At 42.8% G+C, this 26,534-nt stretch overlaps 1 protein-coding gene across 4 annotated transcripts in view; it reads right to left on the bottom strand.

Moving 5' to 3' along the window:
- PTPRT (protein tyrosine phosphatase receptor type T) overlaps nt 1–26,534 on the bottom strand; it is a 716,574-nt gene that overhangs the window by 134,723 nt on the left and 555,317 nt on the right. For all 4 annotated transcript variants that reach the window (XM_037915718.2, XM_043526952.1, XM_043526953.1 and 1 more), the window contains exons 10-12: nt 26,168–26,369; nt 23,370–23,472; nt 4,416–4,689 (exon numbers count right to left, since the gene is read on the bottom strand). In XM_037915718.2, the coding sequence (XP_037771646.1) occupies nt 4,416–4,689; nt 23,370–23,472; nt 26,168–26,369 (579 nt within the window). The remainder of the gene's footprint in view (nt 1–4,415; nt 4,690–23,369; nt 23,473–26,167; nt 26,370–26,534) is intronic.

Below are 26,534 nucleotides of genomic sequence, written 5' to 3'. Positions count from 1 at the left end.
AACCTAAATAAATAAATAAATAAATCCTCAGGCAAAAGCTACCAAGGAAAGATTCAGCCCCCAAATATTTCAGAAAGTTATCCATGTGTGAAAACAAGGGACTACCAAGGCTGCAAAACAGTCTCTGTACTGCAGGGCTGACCAGCACTCACCCTAATATTCCAAGGCAAGGTTGGCACAACATCTGCAAGCAGCAAACATGATTAGACACAACTATGTACTGAAAATCCCACAGGCATATGCTGGAGTAGGGTCGTGTCATTTTTCACACAATTATTCCAAGTTGTGAAAAGCCTTTTATACAGTAATATTGCCAACGGAATTATTTATTTTCGGCATGTAGAGCTTTTTAAAGTTGAAATTAACCCCTGAGAAGAGGAGTCACTTCAGGCCTAGATACCACTTCAGTTCTCAAAATCAGACTTAAGTAGTTCATTAGCCTTTTATGGATTTACTCTCACATTAAGCGCTGGCAGCTCTGCCTGTACCCCCAAAATCTTCCAAGAGGAGTAAAAAACATGTTATACTGTGATCAGAACTGTCAGTAGCTGGAAATACAGCATTAAGAATTGCATGAACATGCATGTAGTACAAATCATTAGAGGCAAAAAAAAAATCAATAAGAAACTCTGCGGAGTCCATCATTCCTTCAAAAATAATATTCCCATTGATTGCTGAGGTGCTACTTTTCACACTCATGACCTAAAAACATCATTCACTTGTTGGACCACCAGGTTGCAGTAACAAGCCAACACTGTCTCCTGTATTATCTGTGATTGAGTTATGAAGCCTCCTATTCACAGGAAGAATGGCCCAGAATATTGAACTCTATGTGAAACCAGCGACTGCATGAAATCATTCTAAGAAGCCCTAGTTTCTATGCTGGATAAAAACTTGTCAGGCAGGATTGATTGCAGCCAGGAAAGTCTCCACCTTTGGATGCATTAGCTGTCTCAGATGCTGGAGACAGTCAGCAACAACTCTGACAAAGCAGTTCCCTTCTGTGAAAGAGTTAGTGGGGAGACAGACCAGAGTCACAATAGCACAATATTGCCCACTTGCACTGGCCTCGCCTTTTGACAGAGATAACACTGAAAGGTCCTGTGTCTTCTCAAGGGTGAGAATAGATGATCTGGCTAGATAAAGAACGGCTTCATGTGGCAAATTCCCTCATGCTTCATAGAGAAAAAGGAACATGCTTCGGAGCCAGTGGCGCAATGTTACGCAGTACGCAACAATTAACTACACGAATGACACACTGAAGCCAGAGGTGAAAATAAAACTCTGATCTTCAGAGGAAGGCGCTACACGATGTGTTAAAGAAGCCGCTCTGCTTGATCCAACCACAGGAGTTTCCTTTTTATTGCCCACAGCTCCTTGTGTCATATCATGTATGCTACCATTTCCGTGGAACAAACAGTCGTTAATTGTACTTCTCGCGCTCACACTCCCATGAACACAAAAGCCTAGCTTGTTTTGTTTTTTTTTAAACTTAAAGCTCTTCAACACATTTCAGTTCAACATCTTGCTTTTGACAATCACTTGGAGGGAAATTCACACAGTTTGGAAGCAGGTGTTTGGTACAACAAAGCCAAAGTCTATTCTGTTTCACACGTGTTCTATTGACACCCTTGTCTGGCAGCAGCATCACATAGACCAAATCTCCTGTGACAGTCCAGAGAAAGGAATTCAATGAACAACGGCGATCTTATTCAAACTCTATAAAAACAAATACAGCATTACACAACAGAAGGCAGGAAAACTCATGATCTGATTTTGCTGCAATATGCCACACTTGTTTTGTATCCAGCTGTTAATTATGTTCTTTTCAACATAACAATCATGGCTAATAGTAACAGAGCAGACAAGAACTTCGACTGAGCACAGCTCGCCACGGAGTGAGAAGCTGAAACAATGCCATTCTATTGCCACCCCCCTGTGCTAAAGCTGCTTTTTGACTCTATTCAGAAAGTTTCTTCAAATTAAACTCCTACTGAGTTTCCAGAGGGAGATGGTATGGTTCAGTAAGCAAAGGTGATTTCTCATTCAAGGTTCCAGGTACAGAAAGATGTTTTGTCATTTCAAAATTGTGAGTGATTAATGGGGTTATAGAACACCTTGGTTTAACATGAATGGCAAATACCCCACTGGGAGATTTACACATCCAGGTGTGACATATGGCCAAATTTTTGCCCTGCCTTAAATGGGACATTTTTGTTATTGCATCTGAAATTTTGCAGGCCTAAATAACTGAGGCTGTAATTTTTCACCCACAATTATTTGCAGGCTCTGTTAACATCTTAGTCAAAGAACTGCTTGATTTGTGGATGCATTTGGGCACTAAAAACTGTAAACAACAAATCATGCCTGCAAACAGTTCTGGGAACAACACTGAACCTCTAATTACTGGTGTTTGAAAAATGGTGTCTGCAAAACACAGGCCAAATGTTTGAAAAACTGGCCCAAATTACTTTGTCCTGAAACAAGGAAGAATATGCATATTCACCTGAAAATCCAAATTCTGCTTTTGGAGCTGCACACAGCAGAGGGCAGCCTATTACACTTTATACTTATTGGGCACTTTTTTCTACGCTCAGCCCTTAAGTTGCACCCTGAAAACACACACACACCTGCTGTGCCAATAAAATGTATGCATGCAAGACGCAACTAACTGCATGCTCCAAGGGGAATTTGCATCAAAATTACTTGCTGTGCATGCAAATGTATTTTACACATGCAGAATGGTCCTACATGTATTTGAAGAAAGACCTTTTGAATATTTGGACCTAAAAGTCCAGATTCATTAAGTGAGTAAGTACCACCTGCAGCCCATATATTTCTGCCTGTAACTAAAAGGTGCAGAATAATACTGGTGATACAGTGACATGCATTAATACTATACAGTCAAGTCAGACCCCTCACGTCCCTGCACTAGCTTGTAAAGTACACCGAGCATATGAAGCCTTCCAGCTGCAGGGTTTCAGAAAAAAACACAAACCATACACTGCTGTATTAATCCAGCACGCCAGGTGAAGCCTACATTTACATTCATATTATCTATTTATGGCATATTAGTTTGTACTTGAGCAAATAAAGCTTTTCCTTCCCTGGGGACCCATTCACAAGCAATCAACTATCATGCAAGGGGTAACTAACTAGACACAGACAAACATGTACATATATTTTACTCTTTTCTTTATAAAGGCAAATCTAATGCTGAATTACATGAATAATGCTGGAAGGAGAAGATATCAGCTGGTGAGAAAGCCAAGGCGAGGAAACATCACATTAAAGAGTTTTGCTGCTCATAAGTGATGCTGCAGATACCTTGCAACAGGAATGGTGATAAATGCGGGCAGTAAAACTGGAACGTTATAAATGCTTATTAGCCTTGCTAGTCTATTAAATCAAGCCCAACACTCTGTGTGACTGTGGGTGTTTTTTCAGTGTCATGGGGAAGACACTGTATGGATACTTAAAGTGGCGTCTAAAGCCTAAGTAGGTAGTTTACCTTTGCAATACGGTTTGGGATACAGTATTGTCTTGCTCTTTCATAGGAAAAACTTGCATGAATTTACTAATGGAAAAGAGGACAGAACAGAGAGCACTGGTAAAAGTACTAAGAATACATTGGACAATGGCTGAATGCAGTAAAAATGCTAATAAGCTGGAAGATAAACTAGATGGCCTTTTTCATCTCGTGTTCCTATGATATGAATAATATTTCAGCATGGCAAGGGTAGTACTTGGCAGCTGGAAATAGCAAGGAATGTTTTGTACCTGTGTTGTCTCCATTCTCAACCTCTTTCCCAACACAGGATAAATAGTTCTAGCCATATAGGATGGGCTTTTCAAAAGGCTGCAGGGGAGTAAGACACACATTTCCCATTGAAAGAGAGAGGCACATCTTAAATTTCGCTTCAGCTGAAAATCCCAGCTGTAACTGCTGAACTAGGATATAGCCAGATTCAAGACTAGAGGCTAATCCTCCTTCACAGCTTTTTGCATTTCTCTTGTTTCATAATTTCTCCCCCAGTAATGACAAATTTGAAAGTGAAGATTATCTGGAAGTAGTAGGTCTGTCCTATAAGCCCCTTCCCTGGAGTTAGTGCAACTAAAAGGAAAAGAATGAACCAGGGAAAGAAGCAAATTGCAGTAAAATATAACCAGCCCCCTTTGTTCGGGGTATTTCAGTAAAACACATCTCTGGTAACGCCAGACGCACCATGTATAACATAATGTTCTCCTGCAGTTTTCAAAGGAACAATGCACCAGAGGCCAAAGCAGAGGACTAGTAGTGAACTGTTTAATTTTCCTCAGGCTTTCTAAGGAAAAAAAGTGTGCATTTTTAGGAGGTGGAGGGATGGAGGTGGCCATATGTGCACAAATCCAGTCTCAGTTCTTACTGCACTTACTCCGTTCGCTTTGCTGAGAGCCTGGAAGTAGATGCTGTAGCTTTTCAGTGGTGAGAGTGGAGCATTCCAATAGCCATTGTAGGTCTTGTTGTCGCCCACCGTAAAGGGCTGCGTGACGGGCAGATTGACGGGCTTCAGCTCGGCCGCAAAGTAATGGGGTGAGTCAAGGCTGGAAGCATTCCTGTAGCTCACTGGAACAGAGAAGCACTCAATGATGTCTGCAGCCCTCCGTGCTTTCTGCAGCCTCTCTTCCTTGACAACAAGCTGATAGACACTAGGAGGGAGACGAAGGTGGGGAGGGAGAAAGAGAGAGATAAGACAAGGTTAGAATAACAAGAAGCTCACCAACAAGGAAAGAAAAAAGGCAAAGCTAAAGTAATAGTGAGACAGGAAAATTTAGCACTGAAAACAAATGCCGTTCACTGGGGCCCCCTTCACAGTTATGCAGTATATAGGCCCTTCTCCTCACTAATGGCTGCATTCCACTGGTGCTCTGTGGACCAGATTCTGATCATTTAGTCTGCAGTAATTCCACTGAATTCAGTGGATTTACTCCAGATATGGCCTGGTGAAAATGAGAACAGATTTCAGTTTTACGTATGCTGTTCGTAAAGCACTCTGGGATTCTTTTAGGACAAAAAGTGCCACAAATGTGTAACATTATCTCACAAAATGTTACATGTATATGGCGAAATTACTATGAACCATGAATTGCAGTAATTACAGAAACAGGCTCCAGTAACAAAGGTAGAGAGATGCATTAGGGGAATTCACAAGATAGAATTGTACTGTAAGGAGGTGCCCATGGCTTTCATCCCACCATGCACCAAATGAAATGGTGGCTGAAAGTGGTGATGATGAATGGCTTTTGAAACAATTTATGCTAAGGCTGTATGAACTAGTTGGAATAAAATAACAGATTCATAGTTTGGCATAATATGTACTTGTGCGTATTATATACTTGCTGCTACCTCTGCTCTTTTGGGTTCTCTCCTGGAGCAGAACTACTGAAACAATAGGAGAAAGGCTCTCACGTTAATTCCTCCATGAAGAGTCTCGTCCTAACCACCCCTATAGCTAAAATTGGCATCTGCATTGAAGCACATGGGTTTCTGTCCCTTCCAACACTTTGTTTGAAAATTAAAGCAATTCTGAATATTCTTTCTATCTATATAAAAGTTTAATCCCAATTTGTATCCCATTAAGCTCTTGATCTCAATGATACCTTGTAGCAATTCCTGATGCTTCTAGCACAATTTTGTAGACCCAAGTAGGGTTGCACAGCATCGAGATACGCTTGACTTTGTTTTCTGTCACAAACAGTTAACAAAGTCTTAAGTTCAGCACTGCTACAATTGTGACAGGCATCCTGACTGCTTAACACTACTCACCCATTTGACAAAGAAAGAGATACCACTGCAGTCATTTCACTTTTTTTCAGAGTATTCACATATGCTGCCCTCACCTGTCTACATGAGGCTAGTTCTTTGTCTAGTTAGGAGAAATAGATGCAAAGATTGGAAACAGCCAGCAGTGCATCGTTCTAGTGGCTTTCAGAGGCTTATTGTTGCAGAAAGATTGGTCTGAAAAACTTTTAACACACCAACATCTCATCAGCACTTCCACAGGACACATAGGCGGGACAACTAAAGCAGGCCAGAGAGACCAAACAGCTAACCTGCACATTTGGATTAATCACCAACTAATTTCTGGGGCTACCTAGCACACTCCCACGGGAAAGAAAGCAGTCAGACAAATGCTGACAAGCTATGGAAAAGGCTCAGAATGATGGACTTGGTAGGAGATGATCACAGACAACATGAATGACACATGTATATAGCACCGCAGTTATCAGTGTGAATGCTGTGATACAATACACTAACCCAGTGTTCAGTAGCACTCCAGGTGCACAACAACTCAGAGGCAACCTGTGGGGGGCCAGGTGGGGGGGAAAGGGGCACAAAGGGTCAGCTTTGCTGCTTGGCTTGTACTGAGCATGTTCAAACAACTGAGCATGCTCAGTAACATCTGCTGAAGCCGCTGCCCTCACTCTGCCTCCCTCCCCCAGTATTGGCAGGTGCTGTCGTCTCTGCTCAGAGCCACATGCCAGACATACTCCAAGAACCCGTCAACACATTCCCATTCTGAATGAGCAATACAGGATAATTCCCCTACAAAGAGCAGAAATAAAGGGTGACACATAAAGGGTGCACAATAGCTTGAACATTTACAATAAGAGATCGACTCAATATTTCCTAACCAGACCATGGTGGCAGAGTCCAGTAGTGGGATATAAAGGTACCTGTGTGTCACGGGGCTCCACGGGTTAGTGTCTTAAACTCCCTTCAGTCCACCCCATCCTGGAGGCAAAGCATGTCCCAGCCTGCAGACCAAACTTCTGTCTCAGCCACCCCCTATTTATTTTATCCAAGACCATGGTGGAGTTCCTCTGCGTTGTCCTTATGCCCCGTGCCATTGTCCTGTGCCTCATGCCTGCTGATCCCCTGTCAGAAGCAGGCTCCTGCCTTGCCTCGCTATCAGACTGCGTGTTGCCTGGTCTTCCTTCCACAGCCAGCTCCCAGCCTGCTGCTCCTGCTCATACATAGCCTCTGGCTTTCCACAGAGCTCGATTCCCTCTAGCCTCTGAGAATGCATCTACACAGCCCATGGCAGCAAGCCTCTTAGCCCATCTCGAGACACCCAGGCCAGCAGGGCTTGCGCTACCTATCTAAAAATAGTTGTGTAGAAAGTATTTTGAAGTAGCGGCTCAGGCTCTGAAGCCAACCCCCCACCCTAGACTTCAGAGCCTGAGCTGCCACTTCAAAGAGCTGTCTACACAGCTATTTCTAGAGCACTAGCTAGCTCTGTCTACTGGCTCAGTCCTCTCCCTACCTTTTGGAGTGAGTGGAAGGTAATGAGCCAGTAGGTTCACCGCAGTACCTTTAATCCCCAATGATTCAAAGGCTCTTTGCAAATCACTTCAACTACCACTCAAATGCAATCACTGCTGGTACAGAATGAGAGGACGTAAATAGGTATCCTCTATCCAAATGAAACTGCTGTAAGAATTTTAGGTTGACTATGTAACCACCCACACTGGAATCTGGTCAGCACATCCGCAATTCAAGCACACAGTTATGCCACTTCGCTTCACTCAGGAGATGTAGATGACACCTCCAAGCTGCACAGTGCCCTGCCAGCTCTGTGGCGAGGCACTGGTCCACAGCAAGTAGTGTGGCCTAGCCGAGAAAGCAAAGGACTGGCACTTGGGAGACTTATTTCTTGGATTCTATTCCTGGCTCTGCCACTGGCCTCCTGGGTGACCTTGGGAAAGTAACATTGCTTCTCTCTTGCCTCAGTTTACCCACCTGTAAAATGCAGGTGATAAACCTGACTTGCTTTGTGAAGTGCTTGGAGGTCTACTGATAGAAAGTGTTGTACAAACATTAAGGGCTTCGCTACACTTACTTTTTATAGCGCTCTAACTTGCTGGCTCAGGGGTGTGAAAAATCACCCGCTCTGAGTGCAGCAAGTCTGAGCGCTTTAAAGCGCTAGCGTAAACAGGCTCCACGCGCAGGGAGCCAGGCTCCCAGTGCTCGGAGCTAATCCCCTCATGGAGGCGGATGACCAGGAGCACTGGGAGAGCTCTCTCCCAGCGCTCGTGCGCGACCACACTCGCACTTCAAAGCGCTGCCATGGGAGCACTCCCGTGACAGCGCTTTGAAGTTTCCCGTGTAGCCATGCCCTAAGTAATGGCACTATTGCAGAACTGACTCATGGAAAGAGCTGCCCCTGCTGACTCACAAAAAACATTGCAGCATCAGATTATTCCTTGGAGGTCCCCCCGTCCAAGGACTGAGCAGGGTAAACCGTTTGCAGCCTGTCAGATCTCACAAGTTCACATACTGTATGAAGACTACAGGATAAGGAAGGAAGGAGTGTTTCTCTTAGAAAGCAGACTACAGGGAAGGAAGGTGAGGAGTCCATAAGGAAATCTCTCCCAGGTAATTTACTGGCTCTTAGTCAGGTTACCAGGTGGGCAGTAACACACACCATAGTTTTTGCTCTCCATCAGTATCAACCAACACTGTCCATATAGCAACCAATTCTCACCCACCAGGCAGCTTCATGAGCCCAACAAGCAATGAGAAAACATGGTCTTCCAAATACCAAAAAAGCTCTGCTCTCCAAAACGAGCTCTCTGAGGCTTGTCAGATATGGCACATTAGTCAAGGGTCTGACTTTTTCAGTGGAGAAACTGCTCTGCTGTGTCACTGCAAGGTCTTTCATTTAAAAAAAAAAACGGGGGGGGGGCAAAATTGGATTCCTTGATAAATTTTACAGGTTTTATACAGATAAAATCACATTACTTTACTTTAATAGAAGCGATTTAAAGTTTTTGACAGCTCTGTTCTAAATCACCGATAAAAGCACCAGCCATTATGGTCGCCACAATATAAACACTGTGTGCAGAGGGAGAAAATGTGCTCTTATCATCATCTACAAGGTAATCTTTTAAACAATGTGTTCTCCAGTCGATGTGCAAGCATGAGAATGGATGATCATCATTCCAAATCACAGCCTTGTTTCCCCACTACAGTGAGATCTCTGGACTCTGGCAAGCTTCTTTCCCTGCTCTAGCTTTCCTTTCACACTGTATACAGAACAACTGGGGAGATGAGCTGGGGAAGCAGCTGTCCAGAAAGATAGCCATTTGCATGGGCTTGAGTCTGACTTTGATAGATCTTGATGGGCATCGGGTGAAGGGAAATAGCTGTCACAGAACACCTGCCATACTGCATCAGACCATTCGGCCATCCACTCCGATGTCCTGGCTCTTATTGCTTCCCTGAAAGGTAAAAATCCCCAGAATGCACCTGGTAACCATCAAGTGGCCAACGCCAGGGGGCAGCAAGTTTCAGGTCTGGGCCCCTTAACAATCACGGTCTTCCCCAGCTGGACTCTCCACCAAGGTAAAGCCGCATATTGCTGTCACGTCTTTTGGAGCTAATAGGGGAGCCCAGGCCATCCTCTCCAGCAGGCTCCTATCCAGGATCTGATGCTGGGCAGCTAAATTCTGCACCTTAGGGCGCTAAGCAGCTGCTTCTCTGGATCACTTTCTACCTAAGTCGCCTTTTCCCCCACGGGATAAATTAAAGAATCACAAATAAAGTTTCTGACCTTCACAATCAGTCACCAGTCTCTCCTTCGCAGGCTTTATCAGGTCTGTGCTGTCAGGTCTCAGGCAGCGAGAACTCCTAGGCAGCACTTCCCCAGAGCTCAGAGCCGAGGTGTCTCCCTTCCACTGACTGCCTCCTATGAGCATGTCTGCTTCTCTTTTTAAACTCCATCTCCAGCATGTGCAAGCTTTGCAGATGCAACAGGATGGGGCCAACTGGGCCCAGGGCTGCTCCTTAACACCTTGCTCTCCAGCTTAGGGTTTGTATACCCATCACAGAGAGTTATTCCTTCCTGACCCTACACTGATGCCCTTGCCTGACTTACTAATGTTTAGAACAAGCAACATTTTAGTATCTACTTTTCCTTAAATAATACAAATGTGTTTATTACCTACTTTGAGCAGGGGGTTGGACTAGATGACCTCCTGAGGTCCCTTCCAACCCTGGTATTCTATTCTATTCTATTCTATTCTATCCCGAACAACATTTTTCCCCACAGGGGACACGACAAGAAAGCTTGCCGTAGACATAGCCGATTCTGCAGTCCTGACTTCACTTGGGGTTTTTATTATTATTATATTATTATTATTATTCTGGGATGGATAGAATGAACCCAGGATTGGCAAGAGAATCTGGAAACTTTCACCTCTAGCTATGGTCCAAATTACCAGTATGCAGAAGTCATTAACATCCAAACAGCTGTTTAGCGGGCTAGGAGAAAGAAGATGATAATGTCAGTCATCTCACAGTAGACAGATCCCCATATCACTACACTCCTTCTCCCCATCCCCAAATTTCATCAGGTACTAATGGACAGTGGCATCATTAGGGCCAACTGAAATGCCCATGCGGGAAGCTTGCTTCATCCTTGCTGTATCCATTCTGTGGACATCACAAGTATGGTACTCCTGGGAATGCTATCAGAAATGAAAGACTCATCCAGCTGGTAGCACTGAAGCAGCAGTAGCACTCACAGAAGAGCTGCTTTTGTGGGGAAGGCATCAAATATTCATGAGATTGCACACAAAGGGCCAAGAACTAAACTCTGTCCTTTTGTCTGAAATATACAAACTTTTTGTGAACCTTACTCTTAAGGTTTCCTTAAGGTTAAGTTTCAGAGTAGCAGCCATGTTAGTCTGTATTTGGAAAAAGAAAAGGAGGACTTGTGGAACCTGAGAGACTAACCAATTTATTTGAGTATAAGCTTTCGTGAGCTACAGCTCACTTCATCGGATGACTGAATGCATCCGATGAAGTGAGCTGTAGCTCACAAAAGCTTATGCTCAAATAAATTGGTTAGTCTCTCAGGTGCCACAAGTCCTCCTTTTCTTCTTAAGGTTAAGGGAACTGAAAAGGCATTTTGTTTTGTGGTATGCTTAGAACTTATGCTTTGCTCATAGGTATCTACAGGAAGCACGGTGAAATGATTCAACATCTACTGTTGGTTTCACATGGTAAAGTGTAGTTAAGGTGGCCATAGAAAGACATGGAACATAGATCATCAATAACAAGCCTGCCCACCAGATAACTGTACCTTCAGATCATTTTGCCCTGCTACTGCTTAAATATGTCAGCTCAGATTCCAAACTCTGCAGTAGCTACAATAGCCAAAAAAAAAAAAAAAAAAGCCCCTGCTGCAGTCTGACAGAGAAATCAAGGTGTCTAGGCAGCAGCTATTTGTGTATTAGCTTGCACCAATCTTATTATTGATGCTTTGTTTTCCATTTAACTTCTGACATTAAATTTGGTTGAGCCTTTTTTACTCTGACACTGTGGCCCAACTTTCAAAATATGGTGGCTTTTATGTGATGTCCAAACTCGCATGTAAATACTTAGCCTGGCATTTGAACATATACATGCCTATTTTCTGATTAAGTATTGATTTGGACAGGAGATTAAGGCCCCAGCATTTGAAAATTCTGCCCTGTATGTTTATTTTGGTTTTCTAAAGCACACCCAAAATCCTGGGTTCTGGCACAGGGGAGGGGGGAAAATAAATAACTGAGCCCGCAAAAAGCAAACCTTGTGGCAGCCTTGTACTGAAACAAAGGTTAGGGACATGCAATGGAATCCAGGCAATGGAAATTTCATCGCATAGCCATTAACAACTTAATACATAGGTGTTAATTTTCCCCTTATGGAAAGTCTGATGGAATGTAACAGTGATGAAACCAACTGGATTCTGTAAGAATGTGTCAGGGGTTTATAGAAATTGTTCTAAAATCCTACAGATTTCAATAACAAATTAAATCCATCCTACAGTGTGCTTTTTAACCATCCCATCCAACTTCACAGAATAATAATAAATTTTATAGGATGGCTAATAAACCTATAGAAAGGTTAGCATTTTTCAGTTAAAAACCTACATGAATTAAATGCATAAGAGTCAAAAAGCCGGAAGCAAGAACTCAATTTTCTGAGCATAAATCGCATCTGCAAAATGTAAACCTACAATGAAACTGTGGGTGCAACTCCCAAGTACTTGCTTCTCTAGCTATATCTATAATCCGATAGCTAGAGGCTCAAGCATTCAGATTTCCACTTGCAGTCAGTTTGTGGATACATAATATGCCTGCACATTGTGGAGGTGTCATTTATGTCTCTAAAGGGTAATATTCAGAGTAGCAGCCGTGTTAGTCTGTATCCGCAAAAAGAAAAGGAGTACTTGTGGCACCTTGTTAGTCTCTAAGGTGCCACAAGTACTCCTTTTCTTTTTTCTAAAGGGTAGTAGTTTCATATATTTTAAAATTTGACCCATAATATGTTGCCCTTCTAGAGTACCTTTAATGCAAGGATCTCAGATAGATGTACATATATTAATAAATTAAACTTCACAACCCTCCTGGGAGGTGGATGCTGGGTGCTAGCATCCTGCCCTGATGATATCTTTGGTATTTAAGACCTGATCTTCAGGCCATTAAAATCAATGGAAAGACTCCTATAGATTACATGATGGGTTTTGGATAAAGCCATAGAGTATATATTGTGTTCTAGTAAAGTTTACCCTCAGAAAACATTTCCATGTGAAAAATACAGCAGCATTAATTTGCCTTTGGCACCAAAGTACAGACTGTGGCAGCAGGTCATTACAGGGGGTGGTGTAGGGCCAGGGGGTGTAAAAGGAAAATTTTGCCCAAGCAGAAGACTTAGATATCTGACCTTTCAGTCCCCATCCTTAATGGAAACCTCCTCAACACTTTGAAAAGACGAGTTTGGGAACTTAAATTCATAACTTTGCTAGACATCAAAAACCACTGACTTAATAAAGACACTGGATTTATGGCTCATTACTACAATTTGTAAGCCACTGACCCACTTTTTTCCTACAACTAGGTGTTAACTGTCCACTTCATCTTGAATGGTCTCTTGCAACGTATAAACTCAGTGATACTCGGAGCCCCAAGTAACTCTTCATTGTGTCTCTTGCAGCTCTTTGCAGCACATTATATTAAAACACGGTGTGATTTAATTATTAATCAATCTAAATTATTAACCAGTTGGGATGCATTTAGTATATTAACCAATTGCAGAATATTTGGTCAGTCATTCTGCTGTAAGAATAATTTAGATTAGATTAGAGTAAATGAAACAATGAATTCACATGACTGTGGCATTTTTGGATAATGTTGATCACTAATTTGGCTCCTGAACCACTGAGGTCTGAGTATCATTGTGTTAACTCCTTATCTGTTCCACCCTTGTATTTAGCAGTGACACTCAGAGTACCTTTCCCAGACCTGAAGAAGAGCTCTGTGTAAGCTTGAAACCTTGTCTCTTTCACCAACACAAGTTGCTCCAATAAAAGATATCTCACCCACCTTGTCTCTCTAAAATGCACAAAGTTGTTAAAAACTAGCTGTTCTTTGTTTACAATAAAAATGATAATTTACCCCTCATCAGTGATCTCAAGGTGTTCACATACCAGGGTCATGAGTACAGTATGAGAACCCAAAATAAAAGAGAACACACATTAATTAATCCTCGCACCCCTGTCAGGCACAGTAGGTATTATCCCCATTTTATGGATGGGTAAAGTCAGGCACAGGAAAGTTACAATGAGTGATTTACCTAAGATCATACAGTATATCACTAATGGAACTTGAAAAAGGAACCCAGTATCCTCGGCCCCAACTACCAGAGAACACTGCCTATCTAATGCAGCTGGGAGTCTTCTAGACTGAGTACACCGAGCAATACTCACTAACAATAAAACCAGCAAGTAAATGCTGGGATACAGTGGGACTGTGCAACTTCTTCTGGACATTATCCAATGGTATATTCCACAAGGAGATGAAGGGAGGGCAGATGATGACTGCATGGTCTTTCACAGGTAGGGGGAGACAAGCGTTCTGGAGACGTTCCAGAGCACAACGGTGACTTCCACAAAATCCACCTGGAACCATCTTCCTACGTGGTGCTCATCTACCACACCACTATGAAGACAACTCTCCTTAGAACCCTGGCAAAATAACTAGCAGTAGCTACTTATGGCAGAATTTGCCCAATATCACAGTTAAAACATGCCAGGGCTTGGTCTCTTTCTTAAATTGTCTCTCTACACAAGCAACAGCCGACTGGTATTTTCCTCCAAACTCCATTAACTGCATTATGTGAGTAATCATACATAACTGTAGCAGATAGATGCCTCATGTGCATCATGAGCAGCAGGGTCAATGACCTTCAAAATTGTTCCATGAAATGTGTGCATTTGATCGAGCTTCACTTCCTGACATGGTTTGTTGCTTTTAAGGGCTATTTTATTGTTCCACTGTTTTCAGAGATGAGTTCGGATTAAAAAAAAAGGGGGGGGGGCATGAAGCTAAAGCTAAATCCCAAACCCTGAACATTTTTTGTGATTTAAGGAAGTTCAGATTCTCCTTTTTTTCTTTCTCTTGTGAGAGCTACAACAAATTGGCACCCTCAGGTTCCAGCGAGGACAGGAAGTGGAACTAGTGACCCAATGTGGGAAAGGCTGCATCCCCATCCCAAATGGAAGCAAAAAGCATGGGAAACCTCAGAAGGAAAGCATCCCCCTCTTCATGGCATTCCCTGTGTCGTTTGGCAGACTCTGAGGGTCTGAACAAACATTCATGTATTTGGGTTCTTAAACCAATCCTCCAAATCTCTTGTGTTTTACTCATCACTAATTTTTACAATAGCTGGTGATTGAGCTCTCACCAGGGTGGATAGTTATAGCCTGAACTTTACAACTGCAACATTTCCAAATAGCATTTGGAAGACCTTGTAACTAGGGTAATATCTGTGGACTGCAAAGAAAAATCTAAATCCAGAAAACATCAGCTGGTTCCAGAAAGGAACCTGGGTGGAAGACTGAGCAGGAAGCTATGAACATATTTATGTTACTTGGATTATATATGCATCGTTATTTAAATTGCTTACTCGTCTGTATCTAATCTGCCTGGAAAGAAACCAACAGAGGGCATTTCAAAATTGTACACTCCCTTGTCTTACCCATATTCATAAGCCTGACCTGGCTTGCAACACAAATTAGATATAATAGCTGATATTCCCCAGTGGAATAGTTTGGTCCCTCTCTCTCCAGTTCAATGTTGTTCTAAGATGGCAGATTAAAGATAATGACTGCAGACAGATATGGCTTTCACTGTGACAGGAGCTAATGTTAGTAGCTTCAGAGGTGTGTTTTCCCTCCTGAACCACCTGCCATCTGTTTAATCTGCAAAAACAAATAAAAAACAAAAGCAAAGAAAAATTGCTAATGTCACTTAGCATTAGGCAGGTGTCACTGACTGTGGTCTCGTTGGCATGCTCAGTGGTTTCTTTCAAGACAAGAAGTAAGTTTCAAGGACAAGAGGAGCCATGTTGTTCTTTAAGCAAGGCACAGGAGAAGAAGGGGCTCTGGTTGTATTCTGAGAGAGGGGGCACCATTCTGGGGCTGCTCCACCTAAGCTCTTCAATCCTCTTCATAAAAGCAGTGGGATAGGCAGGGGTATGGATACATACGGCCGTATCCTCAGCCAGCGTAAACTGGAGTAGCTCTGTTGGCTTCAGTTAAGCTATGCAGGTTTATACCAGCAGAGAATCTGGTCTGTATTTAAGAACTCCCACTCCTCCTTCCCCTCTTCACTGTACAGAGTTGGAGCTGCATGAAAAAGCATTTACTATTTTACAAGCGTTTAATTAACTTAATGCCTGAGAAGAACATGAGATTGATAACATAATACAATGAAGGTTTCTACCCACAGAACAGGTACATCATGGCCAGAGATATTGTAAGCTACTGTCCACAATTGTCCCATCAACATGCTTCAAAACTGAACTGCAGGGACCACCTGTGGGAGGGGCAGGAGTTCTGTCTCCACAGCCCACTGAATTCCAGGCCCCTCTATCGACACCGCTCAGCATAAGCCACGTTACTGAAAAGGACAGAGGTATAAAGGAGATATGGACTCTCACCATTTGGTAACCGGACCAGGAGCAGGCAGATGACGTCAAAGCCCTGTAATTGCATAATCCCCTGGCAGGCCATGGTAAAATATCCTATAGGCTTCCTGATCCCAGTCACTTTCTCCCAGGATGTGCGGGGGCTAGGAGTGCTGAGAACAACAAGCTATAGATTACCTACCCCGATCGAGCCACTTTACACTGTCCAGACAGTGCAAAATTACCACGCCGTCTCGCTCCAGCTGGCCAGCTATGAATTCCCCTGCAGTAGGGGAGCTCTCAATTGGTGTAGTTGGCTCCTACACAACAACTATTCCCCAGTCTGGCAGGAGTGGGTGTGTCAGGGGTCAGAGAAGGAGTGCTGGAGGCAGGAGAGTGCATGCCTGCACTCTGTCAATTCTTAACTGGCATGTAGGCATTTGTGATCTGGTCTAACATGCACCAAGGCTAGGGGAACTTCAAAATCAGGAAGCCGTACTTGGCTCCCAGTGCTTGATCGTGGCTCCTCCATGTCCAGCATATTTTGGAACAAGGGAGAGGACTCAGGACATAATATTCACCCTTTGAAGGAAACAGCCTCTTGCACCAATATCAACTTTTCCAGCTGCTCAGCAATGTGTGCTGGCTGGCACTGCGGGAAGTCACACCCAGCTTCATTCCTGGCTGATCCAGTGGCCCTCCCCACCCATCCATTGCCTTTTGTTCTCTTTCTTCAGCACTCATGATATTGCCTTCTGTGCTTGCACCCTCTGCGCATTGCCCTCTCTTCTCCCCTCCTTCCTTTCTCACTGGTACCATATCTCCTTTTAATTAAATCAGCCCTTTCTCCTTCGTCATCTTTCTGCCAACCCTCCCCTTTGCTCTCAAGATGTGCTGCTGTGGGAGGACAGGCATCTGAAATGGTGTCATGGCTGCCGAGGCTTCCTTTTGTATTGTTTGAGTGTGTTTATGATAATCCCCTCATTCTACCTCCAGCCATGTGCCGGTAGAACAGCCCCCTTCTTCTGGTTCCAAAAAATTACACATTCATTGTGGAGGAAATTAACATCTCAAAGCAATCTAGAATTAGGAATTCTTCAATTGTGTTTATGCTTTTTCAATTAGGCCCTCTATAATTTTAATCACGGGAGCATTAACGTGTTTCTGTAATTTATAGACCTGTGGCATAATTAAGTCCTGAAATTTTAAAATCTACAACAGAGCAGAGCAGAGCAGAGCTTACTCATCTTCCCTTTTATTTGCATTTGTGTGCTACTAACAAATATCGAGGGGGCACCTGCTGTTATCACAGTGTCTACTCCCACCTGCCTGGGGTCAGAGGAACTCAAGGTAGTTCAGAATAAAGCCCACACCCCATCCCTAGTTGTAGCCCTGTCTCTTGATTCAAAGCAGAATCTGCTAGCTGCACCAAACCTATGCACCATTTCAGAGATGGAAACATCTGTCAAAGGCTAAAGGACCACAATAGACAATGGGATCCTTCCATTGTTTGCAATGAGCTTTGCCTCCAGGCTTGAGAGCATCACAATTATTTCACTTGTCATTGATGTGAAATTTTAACCCAGGTTGTGCAGCTCACAATTAGCCCCGTTTGGGATAATGGAGAGTTTGTTTGAGCTAGGAATCATGAAACAACTGTAGAAACTGCTTTTAAAGAGAAGCTTCTCAAATTGGCAGTTGTAGTTCTTTTCACTATACCCTCCTTGTTTTAACCAATTGACAACTGAACATGAGAAAATGACCACCAATCTGTGATTCTCATCTTAAAGTTCAGACTCCATTAACCTTTTGATTGCTGGAATTTAACCTGACAGCTCACCTGGGCAACATGAAAGATTTATGCCAAAAACTCACCTCATATCATTCTCCAGCCTTTATAAAAGATACTACAAAACCCTAGGCTAACAAAGCTTCAATGTGCAGTTAATAAAACAGATTTTGACATATAAGATCACTTCTGTGTGATTTAATTCAGTGGCTCTCAACCTTCCCAGAATACTGGGAGTGATTTGTCTTGCTTACCCCCAAGTTACACCTCACTCAAAAACTACTAGCTTACAATTGGAATATAAATATTGTACTTACATTTCAGCGTATAGTATATACAGCAGTATATACAGCATTGTCTGTATGAAATTTTAATTTATACTGACTTCATTTGTTGTTTTTATGTAGCCTGTTGTAAAACTAGGCAAATATCCAGAGGAGTTGATGTACCCCCTGGAAGACTTCTGCATAGCCTCAGGGGTACATGTACTCCTGGTTGAGAACCACTGATTTAATTGTTAAAATATTGTAATATCTATCTATCTTTCTACATATACATATGTAAAAATTCTTGACTTCCCCCTCTGATTTTCTAACCACATTCAAAGCTCCCTGTAGAAGAGATGGTATGGTACAGCAGGTCATGCAGTGTCAAAGCAGCTATATTTATGAAGACTAGTAAATAAGCTAAGGCAGTTATATGACTTGTTAAGGGACAATGTACTCAGATGAAGAGTATGCAAATTCTGTAAGAAAAAAATTATTTGTTGTACCAGATCAGAGTTTTGATCCATCACACCCAGTATCCAGCCTTTCTGTTGCCAAAATGTAATGCTTCCGAGGAAGTTAAAAACCCCACAATGAACCTACTAAATTATGCAATACTGTACGTGTAGACTTGGGAGCATTAGATTTATTTGGTAAATGTTGATTTCACCATTCTCACACAAGCCAATGAGAAATATTTCTATTGATAACAATCACAATTTACAGATAGGCAAATTAAGAAAAATGCTGCTTGTGAACTTATCAGAATTTGACTTAAGGATATTTACTTTGTATATTTTGACATGTGATGTTGACAATTTGTGTTTTCATTATTATCTATCCTTACCTTTTTGAATCATGTCTATTGTCATTAAATAAATCATTGTCTGTCCCCCATAATTCCCCACCATTGTGAACATTTGACTCGAGAAAAATTGGAAAAAATGGTTACAATCCATAATTTTGCACAACTGTGAAAAATTGAATAGAAAAATAATTAAACTGATTAAAAATAAACATCAATATTATCCATCCAACTGATATAAAATAAAAATCAAGTTCTGCCAAGCCTCTATATACACAAAGGATTAAATATTTCTTCCTGACCCTTACAGTGATCGCCTTGTGCCATGAAGCATGGCATTTAATTATTCTGATAATTACATATCTTATTACTGGTGATAAAATCATCCGGTATTATTTTAAAAAACAGCCCCATTATGACAATGGCAGAGATAGGAGCATCTGACCAAGGCTTGCAGCTCTACTCGTCAGGGTTAAGGCACATTAATGGGATGGCTCAGGGAAGCTTGCAATGCTTCCGCCTGTGCGGTATCTTTTCTGGTGTTACAAAGATGACATCAGTCTCTGCAGCTGACACTTTTCACCAGTGCTCAACTTCACAAAAACATGAAAGAAAAAGCTAACAAACAAATCTTGCCTGTGTTTAGCAGAAAACACCTCCTGTTAGTTTACCCTCAAACTCTTCCTAAATTAAGCAGAACACCATGTAGGAGAAACCCAGCTCAGGTGAGTTCAGAATACATGCCCTAAGGTGTATTATGGAAGATGTTAATTAATACAGACAAAATTGATCATGTTTATTCATCATTAGATAATATAAAGCTAATAGATCTAGTATGATAACTGTTTCCCCTCCATCCCATCCCCAAGTCATGTGATGCATACACGCTGCATTTGAATAATAGCTTACAAAAAGCCAACCAGAACTCCGTAAGACAAGGCATTTATACTGTGCCCATTGCTGTACCACAACTGAGCCATCACGACTACTAGGAGCATGATTTAAACATCAGATCCTTTTTGCTGTGTCAATTATCTTTGATTCTCTTATTTATTTTCAAGCATTTACAAGAGGTGTAATGTGTTTATGCCATGCAAGGGCTCTGTCATTTTAAGAACAATAAATTGTAACCTTTTGCATGAAATTAATGAATTCATTATCAACATAAAGGACAGATAAGTTCACGTGTAGCCAATAAAAATCCATTAAGAAGTCTCAAGGCAGTGAGCTGAATAGCACAGTTCGCTGTGCAGCTGCCATGTTGTATGCACCAAAACCACCAACTGGGACAAAAAAAAGAACCCCAGTAAAGCTCATAGCTTTATAGCTCATTGTTTATTCATTTCATTCTTCCTCCATGTCAGAATCAAGCTGATCAGGCTTGCAAACAGTGTTCCATGAAAACAGAAATACATACGGTGCGTTAGAAACACAGGTATATGAAAAAGAACGCCAGTGACAAAAACAACAGAGAAAGGGAGCAGCTACCAGAACAAGATCATAACACCAACACTTGACAACCAGCACCTGAAGACCTCTGTTCTCAAGAGCCTGTGAGATAGAAGAGAGTGGATTGAGAAAAGGAGAGAAAATAATGGTTGGAAAGAGAAAGTATTAGAAAAGTAGTGATGGGGAGTTATGGTCCTCCAAGAATCAAAGAAAAGACAGAGGTGCATGGAGGGAAAGAGGAATATGGCCTGAGAGAGGATTTCAAGTTTCCCAGGCACGGAAGGGAAATACCATTAAGTGATCTATGCCTCCAGCCAAAAGTTAACAACCCCGCTTGACTTTCAAACATCCAACTCTCGTAAGAAACTTCTTTTGGACATTTCAAAGACGTAGAATTGTTCCTAGGAATAATTGCAAGGAGAGAATGAAATCCAGATATTCATAGGCTGCTCCTGGAAAATTCACCAGTAGAAATTCTAAATATGTAAGCTAGATTATTCAGTAAGAGTTATTGACTCAGCTTTACTCAGCAGAGGTTCAAATAAGAATAAAGGTGGAAGGACCCTCCAACTCCTAGGGGTAGTGTAGGCTGCTGGCCTGTTTCCCAGCTCAGGAAGGACCAGAGGTGAAAGCAAGCCGGTACACCCCGTTACGGTGTACCGGCAAGAGCTGGTGCACCGTACCTGGATTGGCTTTTCCAGACAGCAATTTAAAGCCCTGGGATAGCGGCGGCGGGGCTCCGGTGGGGATTTAAAGGGCCCCGGAGCTCCAGCTGCCGCTACCGCCCCGGCCCTTTAAATCCCCGCCGGAGCCCTGCTGCCGAAGCCCGAGGGTAGTGGTGGCGGGGCTCCGGAGGGGATTTAAAGGGCCGGGGCAGTAGTGGCAGCTGGAGCCCCGGGTCCCTTTAAATTCTCGACGGAGCCCGGCCGCTGCTACCCCAGGGCTCAGGCAGCAGGGCTCAGGCGGGGATTTAAAGGACTCGGGGATTTAAGGCCCTGCCTCTTCCGGTTGAGGCCACGCCCCTGCTCAGGACTCCAGCGTACCGGTAAGTCCTTTAACTTACTTTCACCCCTGGGAAGGACTCGCTGTCATAACTCAAATCTTTTTCACTTGAGAAAGTGGGACTTTGGCATTTTTGAAATTTTAATCCCAGAGTCTATTTTCAGTAGTATAATGACAGGCATATGAGAGCTCCAGATCAAAGGCAGTTACAAGAGGAGAGGGGAAGCTAATGGATGTAGGGTGGCTTAGATAAGTGTTTTGGTAGGTTTAGCTCAGTTCTTTTGTGGACAAATATCACAAAAGCCACCATCACACGCAGCACTAACTCACATCTTAGGCAACCGTGGCAAGGACTAAGTAGACATGGAGAATGAACTAAATGGAATTTCTCCAGAATATGATGCAGTGGGGGAATTAGAGAAGCTTGTCTTACTGCCATCAGTAAAGGCTAAATAGAAAACTTTAGACTTCTGTGCTGACACCTTTCATCAGCATGAAATTCATTTAAAGAACACACTTTTTAAAAGGCAATATGCCATCTGCATGCACACACTCACGCACGCACTCACACCCAATTCCAACATTGCCCATCTCACCAATGCACGTTTCCTCCTTCTCAGGGACTCCTGGAAAGGTGGTCTGCAAAGCCACAGCTCCAGTACAAGGGCATGAGTGTGGTTTCCTGCCTACAAATACCTTTGTGAGCAGAATCCCAGTTTGCCTAAAACAGCAGACCAGGAGTATAAGCTGAGCCTCACTGCAGTCTGACCTCACTCTGCTGTTGGGGTCAGAATCTGTGCTCACCTCAGCTGGTAGATTGGGAGCAGTGGCTGAGATTATAACATAAAGGCATGAGGAATCTAGTTGGGTCCAGATGCTGAACAAGGATATAGAAGAGTTTTAAGGGTTGTGACGGGGCAAGGCCAGATGGCTATAGAAAAGTAGTGGGAGATAGATATATTAGCTCCAGGCTAAACAAATCCCTGGTACCAGGATAAGTGAAATGGCAACTGCTCCAGGTCAATTAAGACACCTGGGGCCAATTAAGAACTTTCCAGAAGGCAGGGAGAATGCTAGGTTGATTGGGACACCTGAAGCCAATCAGGGGCTGGCTGAAACTAGTTAAAAGCCTCCCAGTTAGTCAGGTGGGTGTGAATTTCCGGAGCTGTGGGAGGAAGTTGTGCTGTTGGAGAGACTGAGTAGTACACACCATATCAGGCACAAGGAAGGAGGCCCTGAGGTAAGGGTGAAGTGGAGCTTGAGGAAGCGAGGGCTGCTGTGGGGGAAGTAGCCAAGGGAATTGTACATGTCATGTTTCTAAAAGGTCAGCTACCATAGCTGATACTATTAGGGTCCCTGAGCTGGAGCCTGGAGTAGAGGGTGGGCCTGGGCTCCCCCCCACCTTTGCCCCCTGATTAATCACTGAGACTGGGAGACAACAGAGACTGTGCAGAAGGATAACTTCTCCTCACCTCCCTTGCTGGCTTATGTGAAAATGGCTCAGTAGACTGTGACCCTTGTCTCTAGAGAGAGAAGGGTTATGTAGAGGGTCACAGTGAGCCTCTGAGGCTAGCAAAATCCACCAGGAAACGTGGGACCCACGGAGGCAAGGACAGAGCTTTGTCACAGGGTCCTTGCAGTATTTCTAGCATTATTTACAAATCATAATATATAGAAAGACCTTTTCTACAACTACACTTTTACTAGTTATGGAAGGCCTGAAGCCCTGCTAACCTTGGCGAGGCAATGCTAAAGACCCAGCTTCTCAGTTCATGATTCTACGTATGGTTACTCCAACTCTGCAAATACACCTGGAGGGGATACGGTAAGGTCAATAACCAGTGCCACTGTATCATCAATCTCTTCCTAAGGTTAACTTCAGAATGCAAATAGGTGAGGGTATTTGTAAAGCGTTCTAAGAGGTAGAATCTACAGCACAGCTGCCCTTTATTGAGCATACATCCAGAGCAGCCGCATTATCAGACATGAATGTCAGCTATTCATGTGGCTTGGGGCATGGAAAGAAAAAGCAGAGAGAAATGAGAAGAGGGAACCTTTTACCTGACAGGTGCTCCACGGGACTGAGCAGGCTTCAACATGACTGTGATGGTCGTGTCAGTTTCATTCAAGGGGGAGTCCGTGTCGTATTCAGGCATAGATGGTGCTGTGGCGGAACAGAGACCAAAGTGTAAATTATCCACTAGTTTTTGTTTTCGAGAGCTATGGCAAAAAACACAAATCACTCTCGGAGCCTGGGTAGCATTTTTCATCTGAGATGCTGAAATACTTTACAAGCATTACGGATGGCATTTTCACAGCTATTTAAAAGATTTGGACACCCACTTCCCTTTAAAAAAACAATGGGAATTGGACTCAAAATCTCCTAGATGGCTTTGAAAATCTCTCTCTAATTAGTTAAGCCTCAGCACTCCTGTGAAAATGGCATAGTTTTATACATTTTCACATGGAGAGCCACACAGAGGTTAAGTGACTTGGCTTAAGGTCACACAGTGTGTCAATACCAGAGCTGAGATAGAAGCCAGGAGTCCCAACTCCTATTCTCCAGCATTTATCACTTGATTACACCTCCTACACCTGAGATGCAACTTTCACTGTTTAGGCTTGAGCTAAGATGAGCCTTTGTGAGCTGTAAAATTGTGAGATAAATTTTGGACCAGGAGAAGATGCTTAGGGAGGTGAGGGAATTAGCCAGGTTCTCTCACACTCAGCTCCATAGTACTGTCACACACACACACACACACAAAACTACATAGTCTGTATTTGTGGTATTAAGTCTACCCCATTAATTCGCACTGGGGACATTTTCAGGAAAACAAGATATTGGCTTTCTTATGAGTTACTTTTTCTCCTACTTATCTCTCCTTCTTACTTCCCCACTTGAAATCAGACTCCTGTTTGGGACAACACCATTTTTTGCTGTGGAAGAAGTGTAGATATCACAAACAGCATTAGGATTTCGGGTGGGGAACAAGCAGCAGCAGCAGATGAATCCCATAAGGCGCAAAGATCCAGGGTTCATGCAAGTGCCTCTAGCTAAAAAGAACATGGAAGGATTAAATGCAGAAAATATGTTCTATGAATAGCCTAGTTCCACTCAGTGCTGCTATAACTCAGAAAAGTGACTTGGTAAAACTGCATTGTGGGAGGTCCTATATTTCTCTACGGTGACCTCCAGGTCAGATCAGTGTGCTTACAAGGTGATGATGTCTCAGAAACTGAAAACTGTCAAGATCCTGGTTTCTATTAGTAGTTCTGCCACTGACTTATTTTGAGGCCTTGTGCAAGTCACTAACTTCCCTATTCCTTTGACTTTCTCCCATCTATAAAATGATGATGATTTTATGGGGGAAATGAATCTCCGAAATTTTTATATAAGAAACTCTATATTAAGGAAGCATTTAAATAAAAAGCTTGTTATAGAACAATTGCCTTAACTATGAAGTATTATTATTATTTCAATATTTTCTAGAGATGCACAGCCTATTGTGCCAGATGCTTTACAGGCATAGTAAAAACCTGTGCTGGCCTCAGAGAGTTTACAATCATATTTTAAGACAAGAAAAAATTGGTGAACAAAACACACACTGTGGAAGGATTGGGTAACAATAACAGGGAGTGTAATTCAGTGATCAGTATTTCCATTAGTTACCATGCATGTGTATGGGACATACCAGTTTTCCCTTACACGTAAAATATGAAACAGCTCAGCAAATGTTGGCTTTTTGGCAACCACTGAATAGTAACATAATTACTACACAACTGCTTGGTGCTGACTACTTTAGGGACCATTGAAGTCAATAGGAGTTTTGTCACTGACTTCAGCAGAAGCAGAATTGGGCCCTTAATAGTTACCAAGAGCCTTCTCCTCTGAAGCTCCTGCTGTCTTTAACAGCCTTCCTGGGTACACCTGCCTTGGACTCTCCATCTTTTCTCCAGTCCCATTCAGAAAAAAAATTACCTTTCTCCTTGTTCATACCTCTCCATTACCCTCTCCTTCTGATATTACTTAACTAGCTCTATTATCACTCTCTGTGAAGTGGTTTGAAGATATAAGACCACATTTTCAAAGGATTCTCTAAAACTAGGCACCCAGTGTAAATGTACACTCATAGCCAGTTGCTGGAAAAATGAATGATGTCATCTAACATATTGTCTGCATCCACAAATCAGATATTTATTATTAGGTACTATTTTCACACCCCCATCAAATGTGGATGCTGGGGGGAGCCCACTTTTAAAATTTGCCCCACAGAGTTTGTATGGTGTTGAAATTATCGTCGTCATTATTAATATGGGATACAACCATAAATTCCCTTATTAAATCCAAAAGACAAATGGTATTTACACAGTTGCTCCAAACTTGCTTTAAAATGCCTAAGCACTCAACACACCCGTACAGTAATATGCAGTTATAGGCATTGATCAGGCACTTACAACAGGACTAGCCCTGGAATGCCCAAAGCCATGTTGCCTGGGTGCAGCTGGATAGGCAAGTAAGCAGCAATGAACCCTTAAAGAGTCCACCCTTTTATAACTTATCTATCGGAACCTGTGTGACTATAGTCACTGCTTCTCAAATTCCTGTCTTTGCTGAAACTCGTTAGAACCACCTTTGAGCACTGGGGCTTTTCTTCAAAGATTTCCATCCTGTATTTACACAGACTTCAGATCATATATATTCTTCAGCCAAGCTAACTTAACCCTTTATGGACCTATTTTATCCTGCAGACAGAGATACTATGCCAAGTCATTTTTTCTTGCTTTATTAGTTTGCTCACTTTGGATCTACAAAGGACGAACCAAGGCCAGGCCTCTTCCCTTCTCCCCCAGTGCCATACCTGAAATCTTAGTTGCGATCCGTGTTGTGATGGGAGGTCCGAAGCCCTTCACTGTGCTGGCTTTGATGGTGAACGAATAGGTAGTCCCTGGATATAACCCTACAAAGAGGTGGTGAGTTTCATTTCTTAGTTTGAAGATCTTTCCCCTCTGGCTGGACAAGTCAGCACTGGGATCCAAGGACCCAACAGCCTTGTATGTAATCTGCAAATAAAGAACAGATAGAGTCATGGTGATTGTGTTGACATCAGGATTGTCAGGCAAAAAAACAGACACAGTTTCATTATCTTCCGTGAATCGGTTTTTACTTGGAAGCTGGAGATCCAAGCATGATGTTCCATCAAAGCTCACTTAATAGAGGGCCTGATT

Source organism: Chelonia mydas, chromosome 13 (assembly GCF_015237465.2).
Source record: "Chelonia mydas isolate rCheMyd1 chromosome 13, rCheMyd1.pri.v2, whole genome shotgun sequence".
In the NCBI taxonomy this organism is placed as follows: domain Eukaryota; kingdom Metazoa; phylum Chordata; order Testudines; family Cheloniidae; genus Chelonia; species Chelonia mydas.
This window is presented reverse-complemented; position numbering and strand designations above follow the sequence as displayed.